At 38.7% G+C, this 16,483-nt stretch overlaps 1 protein-coding gene across 1 annotated transcript; it reads left to right on the top strand.

The window, feature by feature from the left end:
• Positions 1–560: 560 nt before the first annotated feature.
• comp (cartilage oligomeric matrix protein) lies at positions 561–16,413 on the top strand. The gene is made up of 19 exons (XM_027289964.1): positions 561–747; positions 3,598–3,671; positions 3,930–3,981; positions 4,186–4,334; positions 4,745–4,882; positions 5,439–5,516; positions 6,424–6,576; positions 6,939–7,043; positions 7,195–7,302; positions 7,401–7,560; positions 7,819–7,937; positions 8,306–8,358; positions 8,470–8,663; positions 8,764–8,942; positions 9,021–9,069; positions 9,412–9,608; positions 10,248–10,420; positions 10,963–11,102; positions 11,224–16,413. The coding sequence occupies exons 1-19, from the start codon at positions 681–683 to the stop codon at positions 11,280–11,282; spliced, it is 2,247 nt and encodes a 748-aa protein (XP_027145765.1). The 5' UTR covers positions 561–680; the 3' UTR covers positions 11,283–16,413.
• The last annotated feature ends 70 nt before the right edge of the window (positions 16,414–16,483 follow it).

The raw sequence follows: 16,483 nt of genomic DNA, 5'->3' as shown, positions 1-16,483 counted from the left end.
ATTTATTAGTTCTTGAGTTACTAATAATTTCACATTTAATTTAATTCTCCCGCAGTTAAGATATGAAGGTCAAGATGTATGATATTATAGACCAGATTATAGTTTCCAGTTTAAAAGTACCCACTAACTAACAGGCTAACAAGTGACTCAACCAGACTTGACAATGGAAAAACTGAGTGAGTCAAAAAATAAGCAAACCAAATGACCATTAATGGCTCCAAATTTTGTCAAAAATGAAGCTTCTAACACCAACTAACAACAACAAACCACATTCAAGTCAATTTTATTTATATAGCCCAAATCCCAAATGCCTCAGAGGGGTTTAATTATTATTATTATTAGTCTTTAAACTACTAAAACTGTCCAATATGCAATGTGCAATACCATTTAAACAAATGCATGTATTAGACGTGGGTGTGTAATGTGTTGTGCAATCAAACTCCTATTCCCAAATTTTATGGACTTCTAATAATAATGGTTCGCGGAGGAGTTTTAGGGGAACGGACGGGGATGTAAGCCAGGGAGGAGGAGGTGGAGTGAGGGTTATAAAAACCAAAGCATGGGGAGGAAAGACTGCTGGAAGCAGGTTTGCAGGAGGAGCGCTGAATCTGAAGGCAGAAGAGAGAGAAGAGACGGAGCTCCTGTAACTGAACGGTAGCATCTGCAGCACAGATTCAACCATGCTGTGGTTTCAAGTGCTGGTGAGTGCAATCTACATGGGAGGACACGCTGCAGCAGGACAGAGAGGTGAGAAAAGTGTTTTGTTTGTTGGACTTATTATTTTTGGTTTGGGCTGTTGCAAGTGGGAAAAAAACGGGATGAGACATGATTGATCCTTCTTGGGAAATTAGCCAGAGAAGCATTGTTGAATTAAAGTTGGTATTCCCAACTGTTTATATGAATTAATATACATACATGTTGTTTATGGACTGTGAGACAGTTAATAAAAAATCATACATATTACCATTTTTTCAGTCCAGTATATGAATGTAGAATTTGTGAAAACAGCAAAAGCAAAATGTGTAGAATGGATGAGAAAAGAAATGTTTTCACATCCTTGAATTAGAACACATTTTTGTTGATAAAATGTGTTTAATTTCCATTTTTATCATCAGTACCTCATAATGTAAATCAGTATGTGACTTGCTGAGGAGTTTTATGTGCAGAGTTTTTCTACAGTCACTTGCACAGAATAAGGAAAAGCAATCACTGTGAGCTTTTCTGTTGTACAAAAGTCTCATTTACCTTTCTATTAGCAGTGAGAGTGATTTATTTCCAGTATCTTTTCTTTCTGCTGTGGAATCCATTCAGTAAACAGAGATGCCGCTAATGAGAAGACCACATTTCCTGCACTCCATGCTCAGGAGATTTCTGCCCTCGTACGGCTCCTTTGGGGGAAGGGATAGTGGTTGGAGGGGGTGATGGGGGGGTCTCTGGGTCAATTTGTACAAGCAGCATGCTGGTTCACGATCTGACCACACCTGAACATCTCAGACGTCCAATCCTATTTCGAAATAAGCTTCAAAACAGGTTATTGAACACTCCTTTTTCATCCTAAAAGAAGACAAAAAAATGGAAGCGGCTAATCAATATTACCAAGGTGACAGCGTAAAAGAAGTTAACCATACAGAGAATCATCATCCAATTTGGAGCTTTATATCCATATATCAGCTGCAACTTTAAACTTTAAATTTTCATTCACTCTCACTCACAGAGTGTCATTTTTAGCCACAGCAGGCAGCAGTTTTTAGTGAAAAGCTCTAAAAGCTTGTTGTAAACTACCTGCTCAGCACCAAACACCGACACCAAACTTGTTTTTGCTGTCTCCAAATGGCCCAAAAAATACTGAGGGTTTGAAGTTAGTTGTTGCATTTTTGTGTTTGATTTATTTAGGTTCACACCATAGACAGTATATCGAATGTATCTGTGATGTCAAACATAGGTTTCTCAACAGCCTTATGTGAAAGCTCAGTCAAAGCGGACATGCTGTTAATTGCACATAACTTTAAGCATTAATATAATTTGAATGGGTGAGTTAAATAGCAATTCAGACTCAGTACAGTTGTTTTGAATGGATAATTATTTATAGAGACCAAAACTGTTTTTTGTACCAGGCTGCACACATGTTTATTTCTGCTGTGAAGTTGGACATTTTAACATGGGGGCTTATGGAGATTTGAGATTTGGAGATGATGACTTGTTCTGTAGCCAGCCTCAAGTGGCTGTTCAAGGAACTGCAGTCTTTGGCACTTACACATTGGCTTCACAACCATGGAGGTTGACGCACGGTCAACATCCCCCAATGCCAAAAGGCAACTGTTAATGTTGCATTGATTTACGAGGAACTTATTTTTTGGAAAGAGTTTCAGTAACCTGCTAACCACCATTTTATGCCATATGTTGTTTGGAGTTTCTTCATGTTATTTTATCGTCTCCTTGTTAATTCACACTGCAGTTCTTCAATTAGAGATCAAAGATATTTGCAGTGTTGTATTCGCTGCAACCAGAGTTCAAATAGATTCTCCTGAACAAATGAACCAAATTGAAGTGATCTACCCAGTGACCTATTCAAGAATCATGTAAACACACTGTTGGTGATTTGAGTAAGTGTGTGTTTTATTATGTTGTCTTATTTAAAAAATGATCTTATTTGAAATTTGGAGACCTGCATAGAAAGTTTCCCTGTACTGTATAACACTGTAGAAACACAGAGTCGCCCAGAGAGTTTAGATCTGTAGGCTTTAAAAATGTATCTTCCAGAAAATCTCGTATCGTTCCATATCTGGAAAATCAATTTTGCAGCTGAAATAAAAACATCTCTGACTCCAGTGAATGCGTGGGTAGTGGATACATATGAGGTCTGCGGTGGCTCAGGAACGTCAGGTATGGACTTTGGTATTTGACAGACAGTGGATCATGTTGTATCCCCCCAAGCCCCCCACATTGCAGATGTGCTCCCCAGTAAGCTTCTGGTCCCAGATGTTCAGCCAACAGGAAGATTTATAAGCTCAGTCAAAAGAAATGAAACAAAACTTTAGATCAGTTTGTTTCAGCTTCGTTTGAATCTAAAATGGTTGATGTGTTTACTTACAGGTGTGCCTCTGTATATTACACACACAAACACAGCATATGCACACTTCACTTCACACATCAGTGCCTCTGTCTCTTGTAGGTCGTGTTTTTGGTCTGCTATTGATGGTGGTTGTTATTTGGAGCAGGTCACGTTCTTCTTATAGACCTCTTTATTTGATAAATAAAGAATTTTTAAACCTGCAGTTAATGGCACTAGTGGAAAGTAACTAAGTACAATGACTGTACAATTCTGCACTAAAAGTATCACTTTGAGGTACTTTAGATTAAATTTTTACATACATATTTTAGCCAACATGACTAAAGTATTTGGTTTTGTTAGTAAGAGTTCCCGAAATCAGTGTCAGAGAAAAATAAAAGTATGACTTTATTTATTTAACATACAAACTGTCTCACGGCCCACAGCTAAAACATGGTGTCTATATGGACTGGTTCAAAAGTAAGTCTGATGGTTATTACACTGGTAGTTGTGTTATGTAGCTCTTGAAATGTTTTTTTTCTTTTTAGATGGAGAAATTATCAGTCAGATCAAAATGACGAACCTCGCGCTGGCTGAGATTAAAGAGCTTCTGAAACAACAGGTACAATATGCATGCAACATCTATAGAGAAAGAAGTTAATATGTGTCAGTTCATAGGATGTTTACAGAATCATGTGTAATTGATGAATTGACGATTATTCAGTCTTTAGAAAAAAAGCTTTTCGTAGCTATAAATGTCTGATAAGCAGCCATTTTATCAGTGAGCAGGTGTGCATTTAATAAAACTACAGTAGACGACTGATTAGACTAGTTTGATGGGGTTGAAACAAACAAACTTTTGACTGACTGTATTTTCCAGATAAAAGAGATAGTATTCTTGAAGAACACAGTGATGGAGTGTGAAGCTTGTGGTGAGTTGACCAACTGAACAGAAACCCTGATCAGTGTTAAATGTTTACGTTGTTTTACTGACTTTCAAGACCTGCATAGGACCCTGTATATAAGATTAACATGGAGAAGCAATGTGTGTTAATGGGAGTTTCATATCACTGTATAAAGCTAATATACTACACAATGAAGAACCAGGATATTTGACCTCTCTTCTGTCTTCTCAGGGATGGGAGGAATGCAGCCTCGTCCTTCCTGTGTGCCCAACCCCTGCTACCCAGGAGTGAAATGTATGGAGACACCTCAGGGTATAAAGTGTGGACGCTGCCCTGAAGGAATGGAGGGCAACGGCACCCACTGCACTGATGTAGACGAGGTAGGCAGAGACATGATTATACAATGGGTCGGTATGATATTGTCACAGATCAACAACTGTGCACTGAGCTTGCCATTAGTTTCAATTTATTTAGGTTAACAAATAAACAGAAACTGAACACTCAGATAAAGTCATTAATCAAAGAAACTCTCAGCAGAAAGCCACTTCCCTCTTCTCCCAGACCAACTCATATGTTATGACATGATGATTGAAACTCGACCTAAGAGTGCGAAAAGCTACAGAGATAAATGTTGATTCCTAGTGGGTTCAACAGTACAGTGCTGTGTCTCATACACTTGCCATTTTGAGCAAATGCAGTGTATTGTTAGTACCGGAAAAAGTTGAGTGTGGAGCTCTGGACACTTCTTGTCCTTACATAATCACAAGCATAACTTTCTTTGTCTGTACAGTGTACTGTCATGCCGTGTCACATGGGTGTGCGCTGCATAAACACATCCCCAGGTTTTCGTTGTGGGTCTTGTCCTGCTGGATACACCGGCCCCCAGGTCCAGGGTGTCGGACTCGCCTATGCCACTGCCAACAAACAGGTCAGCGTCAGTGAACACACTAAGATCAGAAAACAAAGTGAAGAGATGTGATCAAATATTTTCAAGTTCATTCATTAGCTTTTTCTGAAGTTTTTGACCCAATACCTTAAACAACTTTACTAGAAAGTGGACCATGAGTTGAGTATATTTCATCATAGATAATAAATTAGTGTTGTTCCTTACTATTGGTTTTTAGTCACCTACAGTAACTGTTAAATCATGTAATATATAATTAAAGTTCCAAGATGCTGAATTAATGAAAACATTCAACATATCTTCTTCCCGTTTTGAGATTGTTGAGGGAAAACAAAGATTCCCTTCTGCACTCGAACATGCCTGTCTTTGCTTTTCACCACCTCCTTTCTACATTCATCAGAAACACCTCCTCACTCTCTTCTGTACATACAGCATGTCACGCAGCGCATACTGGACTTTTTCAGCACCACCTTAGTCCTCAACACACAACTGTCTTCACTCTGCTGCACTTCATTTTTTCATTCACATCGTATGATGTGGAAGCTCACTGAAGTTATTGGATATTTTTTGTCCTGTGAAGGTGTGCAGAGATATCAATGAGTGTGAAGGCCCTAACAGTGGAGGCTGTGTGGAAAACTCTGTCTGTATGAACACACCTGTGAGTATACATACTTTTTATAATAAATTACTGTTCCTAGTATAGTACTCTATAGCCATACCCCATAATGACTTTGGCATGCTTTGAGAGAGTTTTAGAGTTTTCCAGGATCATACCAGGTATCATGTTCCTGAAGTACTATCTGAGGGAAGAGACCATTTCAGGTATTTTGTGCTTGCCAAGTTTCTCGACAGAAGAATGTTGAAAACTCACCAGAGGAAAGAAGAGTGAAAAAGGCAAATGTAAAGCAACAAAAGCACAACTTAAAATGAGTCTCTGTAACTAAAAGAAGAATTGACATTAACTTCAATACACTCAGGTTATGTTAGTACTTAGTCTGGTGTGATCAGTAGCTTCTGGTGTCTAATGGTAGCAGACTTTAGATACAGATATTTCTGTTTCTGTCGGTTCAAAGACAGACTAATCTGTACTTTTGCTACTGTTGCACTGCATTTCAGCATATCACTGTGCAGTAACAGTGATATTGCAGGTTAATTTCATGTCACACTGTGCGATGGGTAAATAAATAAAGTCATGGTTATAATCTGTGTCATGCTGTGTGTCATCATTTATGAGATTCATCTGATTCATTGATAAATGCCTCATGAATTATTGTGCTGATGTGAATGGAAAACTACTGCCAGCAGAGACACGTTATCCATCCATGCTGCTCTCATTACTTAAAAAGGGCAGCAAACAAAAACACAGGATTTAACCATTGCTCTGCACCGTCTGTGATATACTACCAGGAAATATGGGTCAGTACAACCCGTGTAAAATCCAAAATAGTGTGTAGTTTCTCCCTCCAGCTCTTTACTTAATGCAGTCTTTTGAAGTTTTAGGAACACATACGGATTCCTGATATTATTAGTAATATGATTGGTGTGCTTCCTCTGTGTGTCATCAGGGCTCATTCAGGTGTGGTCCCTGTAAGCCGGGCTACATTGGGGATCAGCGACGTGGCTGTAAGCCGGAGAGAGCCTGTGGGAATGGCCAGCCCAACCCATGCCACGCCAGTGCTGAGTGCATTGTCCATCGTGAGGGTACAATCGAGTGTCAGGTGAATAAAACTTTTCATGTTTCTCAGTGGGCAGTTTTCACATTTTTTGCAGCCACAAGTTAGAATGAAAGAATTCAATGTTTTATTTATTTAAAGTGTGAAGATCTTCTTTACAATCCATTTATTTAAGGCACTAGTTCATATAGAAGTCACAGAGTTCGTACGAAGCTGCTAAATATTATGAAGCTGTAAATATTTTTGACTCCGAAATATGTAACTTTGAATACTACTGAATACTACTAGTGCCAAATATTGTAAAACCACCGTCTGTTTAAACACTTATGGTAATACTGTATGCAGTATACACACAGGGCCAATGAAAACAGACTGCACAGTACATGAAATGTTATTCATCCTCACAGTGTGGAGTCGGCTGGGCTGGCAACGGCTACCTCTGTGGGTCCGACATCGACATTGATGGTTTCCCTGATGAGAAACTGGACTGTCCCGAGAGGAACTGCAATAAGGTGTGTCTCTTTTATATTAATGTTTGTGGTCTGAATTGGTAATTTTGACCATCATGGCACAACAAAACTGTTTTTAAATTGAAGCATGTTCTCTACAGTAAGGCAGACTGTTCCATAACTCTGTATATCTGAGTATATCTTTTCTTTTCAGGATAATTGTCTCACTGTGCCCAACTCTGGTCAAGAAGATGCTGACCGTGATGGAGCTGGAGATGCCTGTGACGAGGATGCAGATGGGGATGGGATCCTAAACACACAGGTTCATGAAGAAAAATCATCGATGATAGGCCTATGTACATCTATGTTTTTTCATGTCACTGTGCTTGAAGAGTAAAGACTAAAGCTTCTTCTTTACAGGATAACTGTGTGTTGGTGCCTAACGTGGACCAGAGGAACATTGATGAGGACGACTTTGGCGATGCCTGTGACAACTGCCGTGCCATCAAAAACAATGACCAAAAAGACACAGATGTGGACAAATTTGGCGATGAGTGTGATGAAGACATTGATGGGGATGGTTAGTATTTTACATTTTTACACATTTTGACTTCAGTATGGATTTGATTCATTAAGTAGCAATGTGTTGAGTTATAAACAGGAGATGACAGCAATCAATTTGGATCAAAGTGGATTAAAAGCTTAAAGCTGCAAATTTTATTTAATTGTACTAATATTTGCAAATACTAATAGGCCTACAACATCAGTGTTTTTTTTAAAGACAGGAATAGGGAAGTACTAGAACTTGTACATTCACTAATGCCTATTTGAATCTCAGGAATCCTTAATCACCTGGATAACTGTGCAAGGGTTCCCAACGCTGACCAGAAAGATCGTGACGGAGACAAAGTCGGAGACGCCTGCGACAGCTGTCCTTATGTTCCGAACCCTGACCAGGTTAGAAAACTCTTTTTCTTCTGGTTACAAACTACTCTACAACATCTGCTGTAAGTTTGTTCTACAAGCAAAAACATCACTTATAAATCAAGAAAGCATATATCATATATCAATATTCCTGATTTCAGACAGAACAATCTAAGTCAAAGCTGGAAAAGGGGCATAATTATAAAGTTAAACAGTCAAAAGCTCCAAATCAAAGAATTTCACATGATAAAAAAAACTGTTGACCAATGACATCATCCTTACAGCAGCAGAAAATCATGTTGCTTGCTAACCCTGAATGGTTCAGCTGTACTCCAGGATGTGTCACAAGGACGTTATCCAGTTTTTTAATAGATAACAATAACAAATTTCACCTTTCTCAGATGGATGTGGACAACGACTTGATTGGTGACCCCTGTGACACCAACAAGGACAGGTATTGTGTTGCCCCATCAATCACATCATATGTATTTATTCTTAATGATCTGTGTAATTTGTGTACCGGAGACCAAAATGAGCAATAGAAGTAACAGTCTCTCTTCTCCAGTGACGGAGATGGTCACCAAGACTCCCGGGACAACTGTCCAGCTGTTATCAACAGCTCCCAGCTGGACACCGACAAGGACGGCAAGGGAGACGAGTGCGATGACGACGACGATAATGACGGCATCCCAGACCTGCTGCCACCTGGTCCTGATAACTGCCGTCTGATCCCCAACCCTCTGCAGGAGGACTCTAATGGTGAGTAATGACCCTGACTTACTGCAGAAGAAATGATTAATTAATTAATTAAAGAAAAACTTTTGTTCTTAGGACAGTCTACGGCTCTTTATCTTTTCAGGTGATGGTGTGGGTAATGTATGCGAGAAGGATTTTGACAACGACACTATCATCGACACCATTGACGTTTGTCCAGAAAATGCTGAGGTCACCCTCACCGACTTCAGGGAGTACCAGACCGTCGTTTTAGATCCAGAGGGAGATGCACAGATCGACCCCAACTGGGTGGTTCTGAACCAGGTTAGATTAGGTCTAAAAGTAGTCTAATCTTCTTACTGCGGATACATTGTTCTCAAATCCACTCTTTTGTTTGTCCAGGGAAGAGAGATTGTCCAGACGATGAACAGTGATCCTGGCTTGGCTGTTGGTAAGAGTAGTCACCAAACTTCTGTGAGATAAGTGCTGGATCAAAAAAAAAAATTGATATGAATATATAAACCCAAAGAGCACTTGTACATTGGAAGAACAATTCTTGTTAATTTTATTAACAATGTTTCCACCAACCCTTAATTATCCAAGATTGACCACCCTGGAAACAATGGGACACAGCTAGCCCAATTTTATGTCTACCAGCTCCTTTAAAGCTAAGAATGAACATGTTTTGCAGCTGTTTCCCCGTATTTTCCGTTTTTATGCACATGTTTTGCAGCTGTTTCCCCGTATTTTCCGTTTTTATGCTAAGGCTAAGACACACCTGTGTCTCCACCAGGTTACACTGCCTTCAGCGGTGTCGATTTCGAAGGGACATTTCATGTAAACACGGTAACGGACGACGACTACGCAGGATTTATCTTCGGGTACCAGGACAGCTCCAGTTTCTACGTGGTGATGTGGAAGCAAGTGGAACAGATCTACTGGCAGGCAAACCCGTTCAGAGCTGTGGCAGAACCAGGCATCCAACTGAAGGTAGTCTACGGTTCTAGCATGGAGGAAGCAATATTTAGAGATCGATATTTAGATCAGATTTTAGATTGTTTGCTGGATTTTGTGTCCTCCTGTGGAGAGAGAAGTAATGGTTTTGTACCAATACCATTATATGACCATTTATAAAGAGCGGATATATGATTTATTAATGTTTTATAGATTAGCTCTAACCCATTAAGAAGAACAACTTTTGCGTTACCAAAAAAAATGCTTGACCCACTGACCTTCTGGAAAAGTTAGTCAATAGACATTGTGGTTGAGAAGACAAGTGGTTGAGAGTCCAGAGGGTTTAAAGAAGGACGATGGAGGTTTTTTCACAACCTGGTAACCCCAAAATTGTTCTTTACTTACAACTGATTTATAAATCATTAGTCAGTTATTCATTTGGCATTAATTAAGCCATTAACGGCTTATAAATGGTGCCTTATCAGAGAAGTGTTGAAGATTAGTATTTCTCTGAGACAAAGTTTATCCACAGGAAGACATAATCCTTGTCTTTGGGTTAAACTTCAGTGCAGGTGTGTCTGAACTTTATATTCAGTTCTTCTGAAGCATTACAATCATTTTAAAGCAAAGACATGAAAGCAACTCAGACATCTTGTCATTTGTGGTTTTAACAAGGCTGTCAAGTCAAACACGGGTCCGGGTGAAAACTTGAGGAACGCCTTGTGGCACACCGGCGACACGAGTGATCAGGTCAAGCTCCTGTGGAAGGATGCTCGCAATGTTGGCTGGAAGGACAAGACTTCTTACCGCTGGTTCCTCCAACACCGGCCTGCTGACGGCTACATCAGGTACGGACAGTGTGTCATCTCTATAAACTATTCAGTTTGGTTCTTGACATGTTAAGCCAGGGACGGACCATTGTTCAGTGGGACTGTTATTCCGAAACCTCAATCACTTTATAAATCATTGAAGGGTCTGGCGCCGTCCTTCTTTTAGACATGCTACAGAATTATGTTGTATTGTTGTAGTTTTTATATTTGATGATCTGATTTTAAATTTTTATGCAGCTGTTCTTCTAATGTAGACTTCCTGCTGGTTTATATTTATTATAACATTTTATAATTGTATGGCCTAATCTTATATAATCAATGTTAAATGAAAGAGGTTGGGGAAGCCCACTTAACTAACAACTCATTTTTATTACTATTATTATTATTGCGGTTTTGGAATAATGGGCCATTGGATCAATGGAAAGGCATGGCACAGTTAAGCTCAGCACAAGCACAAGTTTGGAAGGTGGGAGCTGCTAATCTACCAAGAAACAGACACCTTCCAATAGATTTACAAACAAACCTGAAAGTGATGTTACCTGCTCTCTCTTGGTGTGCAGAGTTCGTTTCTATGAGGGTCCTCAGATGGTGGCAGACACAGGCGTCATCATCGATGCCACAATGAGGGGAGGTCGACTAGGAGTCTTCTGCTTCTCCCAGGAGAACATCATCTGGGCCAACCTGCGTTATCGCTGCAACGGTGAGTGAAGTTTATGATCCTGTAGCTAGAAAAGCTCGTGATATTGCTGCAGCCATGAAAGCCAAAATTAAAAAACTTTAAGATAAACCGTGATTACACTTCTTGTTGTTTCTCTCTACAGACACGCTTCCTGAGGACTTTGACACCTACAGAGCCCAGCAGGTCCAGCTGGCAGTCTGATGACAACAAATGAACCCAGGGAATTCTGGGAACACTTTTCAACGCACAACTCGGATCAGAAATAACATAATACAAACAAATCTATCACACGTGTTTCAAATCTGCCGAGTTTGAACATAAAAACTGATCGACTACACTTTAAACTGACAGAAGAGCAGCAGCAAAAATCTTATATAATAACAATATTAATAAAAATAACATGATTTCTTTGGATTGTTTGGCTGTTATCAAACAGAAATCTGTCATAAATAATTTTGCTATATTGTTCACTGTATATTTACATTTAAATGTATAGTTAGAGCTATTGCAAAGATTTCACTGTCACGAATGAATAAATGTGGATTTTGAAAAAGTGTTTTTATAAATTAAATGCATTAATGGTGAAATCATAGAATAGCTACACTGCAAAAAAAAAAAAAAAAAAAAAGGTCAAACATTTGATTTTAAGTAACAGACGTTGACTTTTTTTTAAACTCAACAGCTTTTAGTGGAAATCAACATTCTGAACATTTCACAAGCATGCACATATCCAAAATAATCTTTTAAATTTTGCATTTGGAAATACAGGTTACAAAATAGAAACGATAGCAAAGACAATATACAACAGGATTGAAACACCATGCATGTCCACAGCAACACGCTGTGATGTTGCAAAATGACATCAGACAGTTTTTTTTTTTGTTGTTGTTTTTCAAAAATCAAGACTATGTGCAGAGAAAAATCTTCGTCTTCCACATTCAATTTAATTGACATTTTTCTTTCATCTTATAAACAAATGGTCACATAAGGAGAATCACATGGCAACAAATAAATAGCTACAGATTTTTTTTTTTACTACGACTTACAGGACAACAGTGATATAATGCTATTCTCACTATAAGCTTTAAGTGGAACTTAAACTGTTTTTTCCAGAGAACTGTAGAGTCATTTAGAAACCCCCGTGTTATTAAAGGGAGATTTTATTCAGACCTAAAAAGACTCTGGGAATAAGCAGTAAAGACCGAGCAGCAACTCTTTCCTTTCATACTGGGACACCTTTAAACACAGGACTCTAGTTTCCTGTTTGAGCTTCACTCGTCTGCTAATTCAGTTTGAGACAAGATTTAGCTTCATTGCTTTTTAAACACAAATGTACCAACAAGTAATGTGAGTAAAGTGGTGTCTCAGACCAAAACCAGCAGATGAGTCAAAGCTACATAGTTTACAAGACGTAGTAATATAGTACTATACGTTAGTGAGTGATTTGTTCATCTTGTCTGTTTGGAGTTTTGCTTTTTGTATTTCAGTGTTTAGCCTCAGACTCGGCAAACTCTTGAAATTAGTGTCTCAAAATGCAAATTCATGCTCGGCACGTGAGAAGTAAATGTTTTTCCACCAAGAGAGGATTGAGTAAAAATGTGTAACCTCAACTGTGTCAAATAAAGTTGATTTTTTTTCTTACCCTAATGATCAGATTTTTGTTTATTCCCTCACTTCAATCAACGGTGGACTAGCTGCTGAACTTGAGCTCAAATCTTTACCAGCGTTGGCTTTGTTTGCAAATCTGTGACAACTCAAGCCGTTGAATACCTTTGTCACATACGCTGTTACGCTATTGATTTCTAACTTAGTGTGAACTGCTCTTTTCCAGTACAACATGCAGCATTTCGACTGCAGGAAGATGTTTCCAGCAGTAGGAAAGAGAAATGTTTACATTTTTTTACCTGCATTTTAGAGTTCCAGCTAACTTCATGAAGTGCGACTGTGTTGCAGCACTGTACAGTACTCTGGTGGTGGCAGTACATGTAGTCAAAGTCAAGATGCAGACTGCTTCACTTGAGTATTATTGAGGTTGCAACTAACTACTAAGGCTAATCTAATGTCACTGTAAGAACCGTGACTCGCTCAAACTGCGAGTGCGATTTTGGGAGTTGGGGAGTAAAATGACCAACAAAGAGATACATTCTGAGTGCCGTTCCTTTTCAACACGAGAGCACAAGCTGCACTGGAGTAAGCCCTTTCTAGTTTTGCATCCCCTAAAATCTTCACTGATAAAAAACAAGACAAGCCAAAATATAGTTTACAAAGGAAAATAGAGGATTCATCTTTTCTTTGACATGAAAATATCTCCGGAGTTTACATCTGGAGTGAAACAGTCAGCATTCACATCGGGCAGAACAGTCCCTGTTTAAAAAGCCAGGAAGTCACAAATAAAGTGCGAAGCAACTAGTGGACTAAACATTGCACAAAAAAACAAAACAAATCAAACAAAAAACAGAATTACACTTTACCCAGTCCAAAACCTGACATGATAGGCAACTACAACGGAAAACAATCACATCTGATGTCATATCTAGATCAAACTCCTGTACATAACATGGGATAGAAATCAGCTCAATGTGTCTATCATGTCATGCAGTTGACTGCGTAATGCAGAAGCCTCAGAAGATTCAAGTCCACATATGCAAACGCTCAGTGCCAATCTGCAACTTTTGCAAGACAGAACCTGCTTCCATTTTCTCAAGAAAGCCAAAACGTTGTGCTGATGGGAGACGAGGGGCCGGATTGACTGTGGGTTTCTATACGTATGAGAATCAACTGCTCGCACCCGTACCCGGTGAGATGCTACAGTAGGGAGAGAGAGAGAGAGAGAAAGGGAGAGAGCGGAACAAGCAACAGTCCGATTCCTCAGAGGAGAAAAGGGTGACGACTGTAGAGCAGATAGAAAAAGAGAGAGAGAGAGAGAGCAAGAGGAGTCTGGTCCGACTGTGATGGGACCAAAAACTCCAATCGTGGGGTCATTTGGCAAAAAACTAGGACGCTGCCACAGAAAATACATTCCCTTATCATTCGTGAAGTAGCATTATACAGAGATGGAGGTAACAGAGTCACTTAACAGGAAACTGAGTTAACTGTTGCACAGGAGAAACCCATACATGCATCCCTTTAGACTTTATGATAGCGTTATGTTACACAAATCAAACCTGCAGAGCTATAGAAGGCCTTCATTTAGAGGTTTTGACCGTCAGTTTAGTCATGCATTTTGTTTCAGCTATAGCGTATTATGTACAAGGTCAGTGTGAAGGACTAGTATTCAGCAGGATGACAGAAAGGAAGTGACAGGAAAGCTCAAAATCACTGGATTAACAACAGTGATGTTTGGCTCAAACATAATGCTTATTTTTAAGGAATAAATATACATTTGTTTCAGTGACTTAAAGGAAAAATCCAGCTGTCTAGCTGTTCTAGGACCTTTTGTTTATTTTTCACCCTCCTGTAGTAGATTACTGGCCTAGTGACAATCCAGATATTTCAAGCAACTACAGTAACATGTTTCATTGATCTAAGACGTCAACATTAAGTCAGGTTTGGCGTTAGAGAAGTTAGAGAAAGGCTTTCAGTCATACAGTTAGAGATGTGAGAGGAATTGTGGGAAAACTTGGGAAAGTTACAAGGACAGGTTCACAAAGGAAAAAGTTTCAAAGTAAATCTGGATTCATGCTTCTCGGTTGAGATGTTCTGCTGATGTAGAAATAGTTCAGCGTACGATTTCACTCGTTGATTGTCATAGCACCACTTCAACACTCGATGGATGTCCTGCACCCATTATATACTCAAACTAGCAGTTTTCCTTTCGTTGTCTACTACAGAGTGACAACGTGAAGCTTCTTTAATCACAAATTTGTCTGTTTTTTGGGACTTTTGGGGGCTCTGTGTTACACAGCTATGATGACTGTAAATGTTAGATTGCAATATAAATTTGTCTAGAGCTTTTCTTTAAATTGCTCAAAGCTGTCTTCACTATCAACCGTCTCTACCAGCATTAGTAACATATAGTAGCTCTGGTGTGTCGTTTTTTTGTTTTTATTTGGCCTCCATCAGAACAACTTTTTCAGAAGAATAAATCCAGCTTGACTCCTGTTAAGCAATAAAAATGTCAGAGGTGGATTTTTCCTTTAAGGGTCATTTTGTGTCTCATTTGCATAGGAATCACAGATCTGTTGAAGACAAACAAAAACCTTTGATGGAGGATTACAGCAGACAAACACTTCAACTGAAACAACAACTGTAGAGGTGTGCAGTAAACCAAACGTGATTCCTTTTCTGGAGCGGGTGGTGGGTTGGAAAATCTTCCCAACAGCGCTTTAGGTGAATAAATGATTAGCACGTCTGTACATGAACATTACAATATATCAAACATGATCCCACAGACCTACACACACATCTCTCAGGGAAACTCTGACAAAAGGCCAACGCAGATTGAAAATCTCTAAAATTTGACAATTTGTTCTGCCCGTTTTGACTGAAGAGATTGTGTCGTGGGTGTAGTTGGAGATGATATCAATATATACATTATTAGATGAAACTTGTGTAAACATTTTTCAGTTTGAAGAGGTGGCGTAAACTACTTTAGACTCCACTACATCCCTGATTGTTTCTGTGATCATTTTTGTTGTTTGTAATACTGAATGGAACATGGCCGATCTCACATGGTGCTGTTGGAACATTGCATACAATATTAAATATATATAAATACACTCTTGTTCTTTCTTAAACCTTTATGCACTTCATACAGTTTACTAAACGGAGTAAACAGACCTTCTATGATAAAAATATCCATATATTCATAAACTACAGGCTTCGATACTGTCAAATATCCAACAATGGACCATTAAAATCTCCATACTTTGCATGATACTTCTTCATTAGCATTTTTGTTAGAGCTTCCCTGGCAAGGAGCAAAAAGCCTCCCCATAATTGCACTCCTTCTCAAAGACCTCAAACTCATCCTTGTGATTTTTTTTTTTTTTTTTTTGTCGTTTCGTTTTTAGCCCCACTTTAAAAAACATCAACAATTTGGCTATAAACTGTACCGATACAAAATACAGTACATTGATTTGTCAAACCTTACACAACATAACCACAAATATCACTGACCAAAAGTTAAGTTCTCTCAAATACAAGAAAATGTTACAATAAGTTACGAAAATACGTTGTCACATTAGACACTTAAGTAGAACAGTAGAATACTCATGTAAGGCAAAATCAGGTGATTTCACAGTGACGACTTAAAAAGACTTTTAAGATTTTAGTGTTTAAAAACAGACAGCTTCCTTCACTGAGAAGAAGTTCAGTCTGGATATATATATATATATTATATATATTTATATATAATATATAGATAGATATATATATATTATATATATATATATATATATATG

The sequence above is a fragment of the Larimichthys crocea genome, chromosome XVII, assembly GCF_000972845.2.
Source record: "Larimichthys crocea isolate SSNF chromosome XVII, L_crocea_2.0, whole genome shotgun sequence".
NCBI classification, from domain to species: Eukaryota; Metazoa; Chordata; class Actinopteri; family Sciaenidae; genus Larimichthys; species Larimichthys crocea.
Note: the sequence above shows the minus strand (reverse complement) of the source record. Positions and strands in the feature narration are given on the sequence as shown.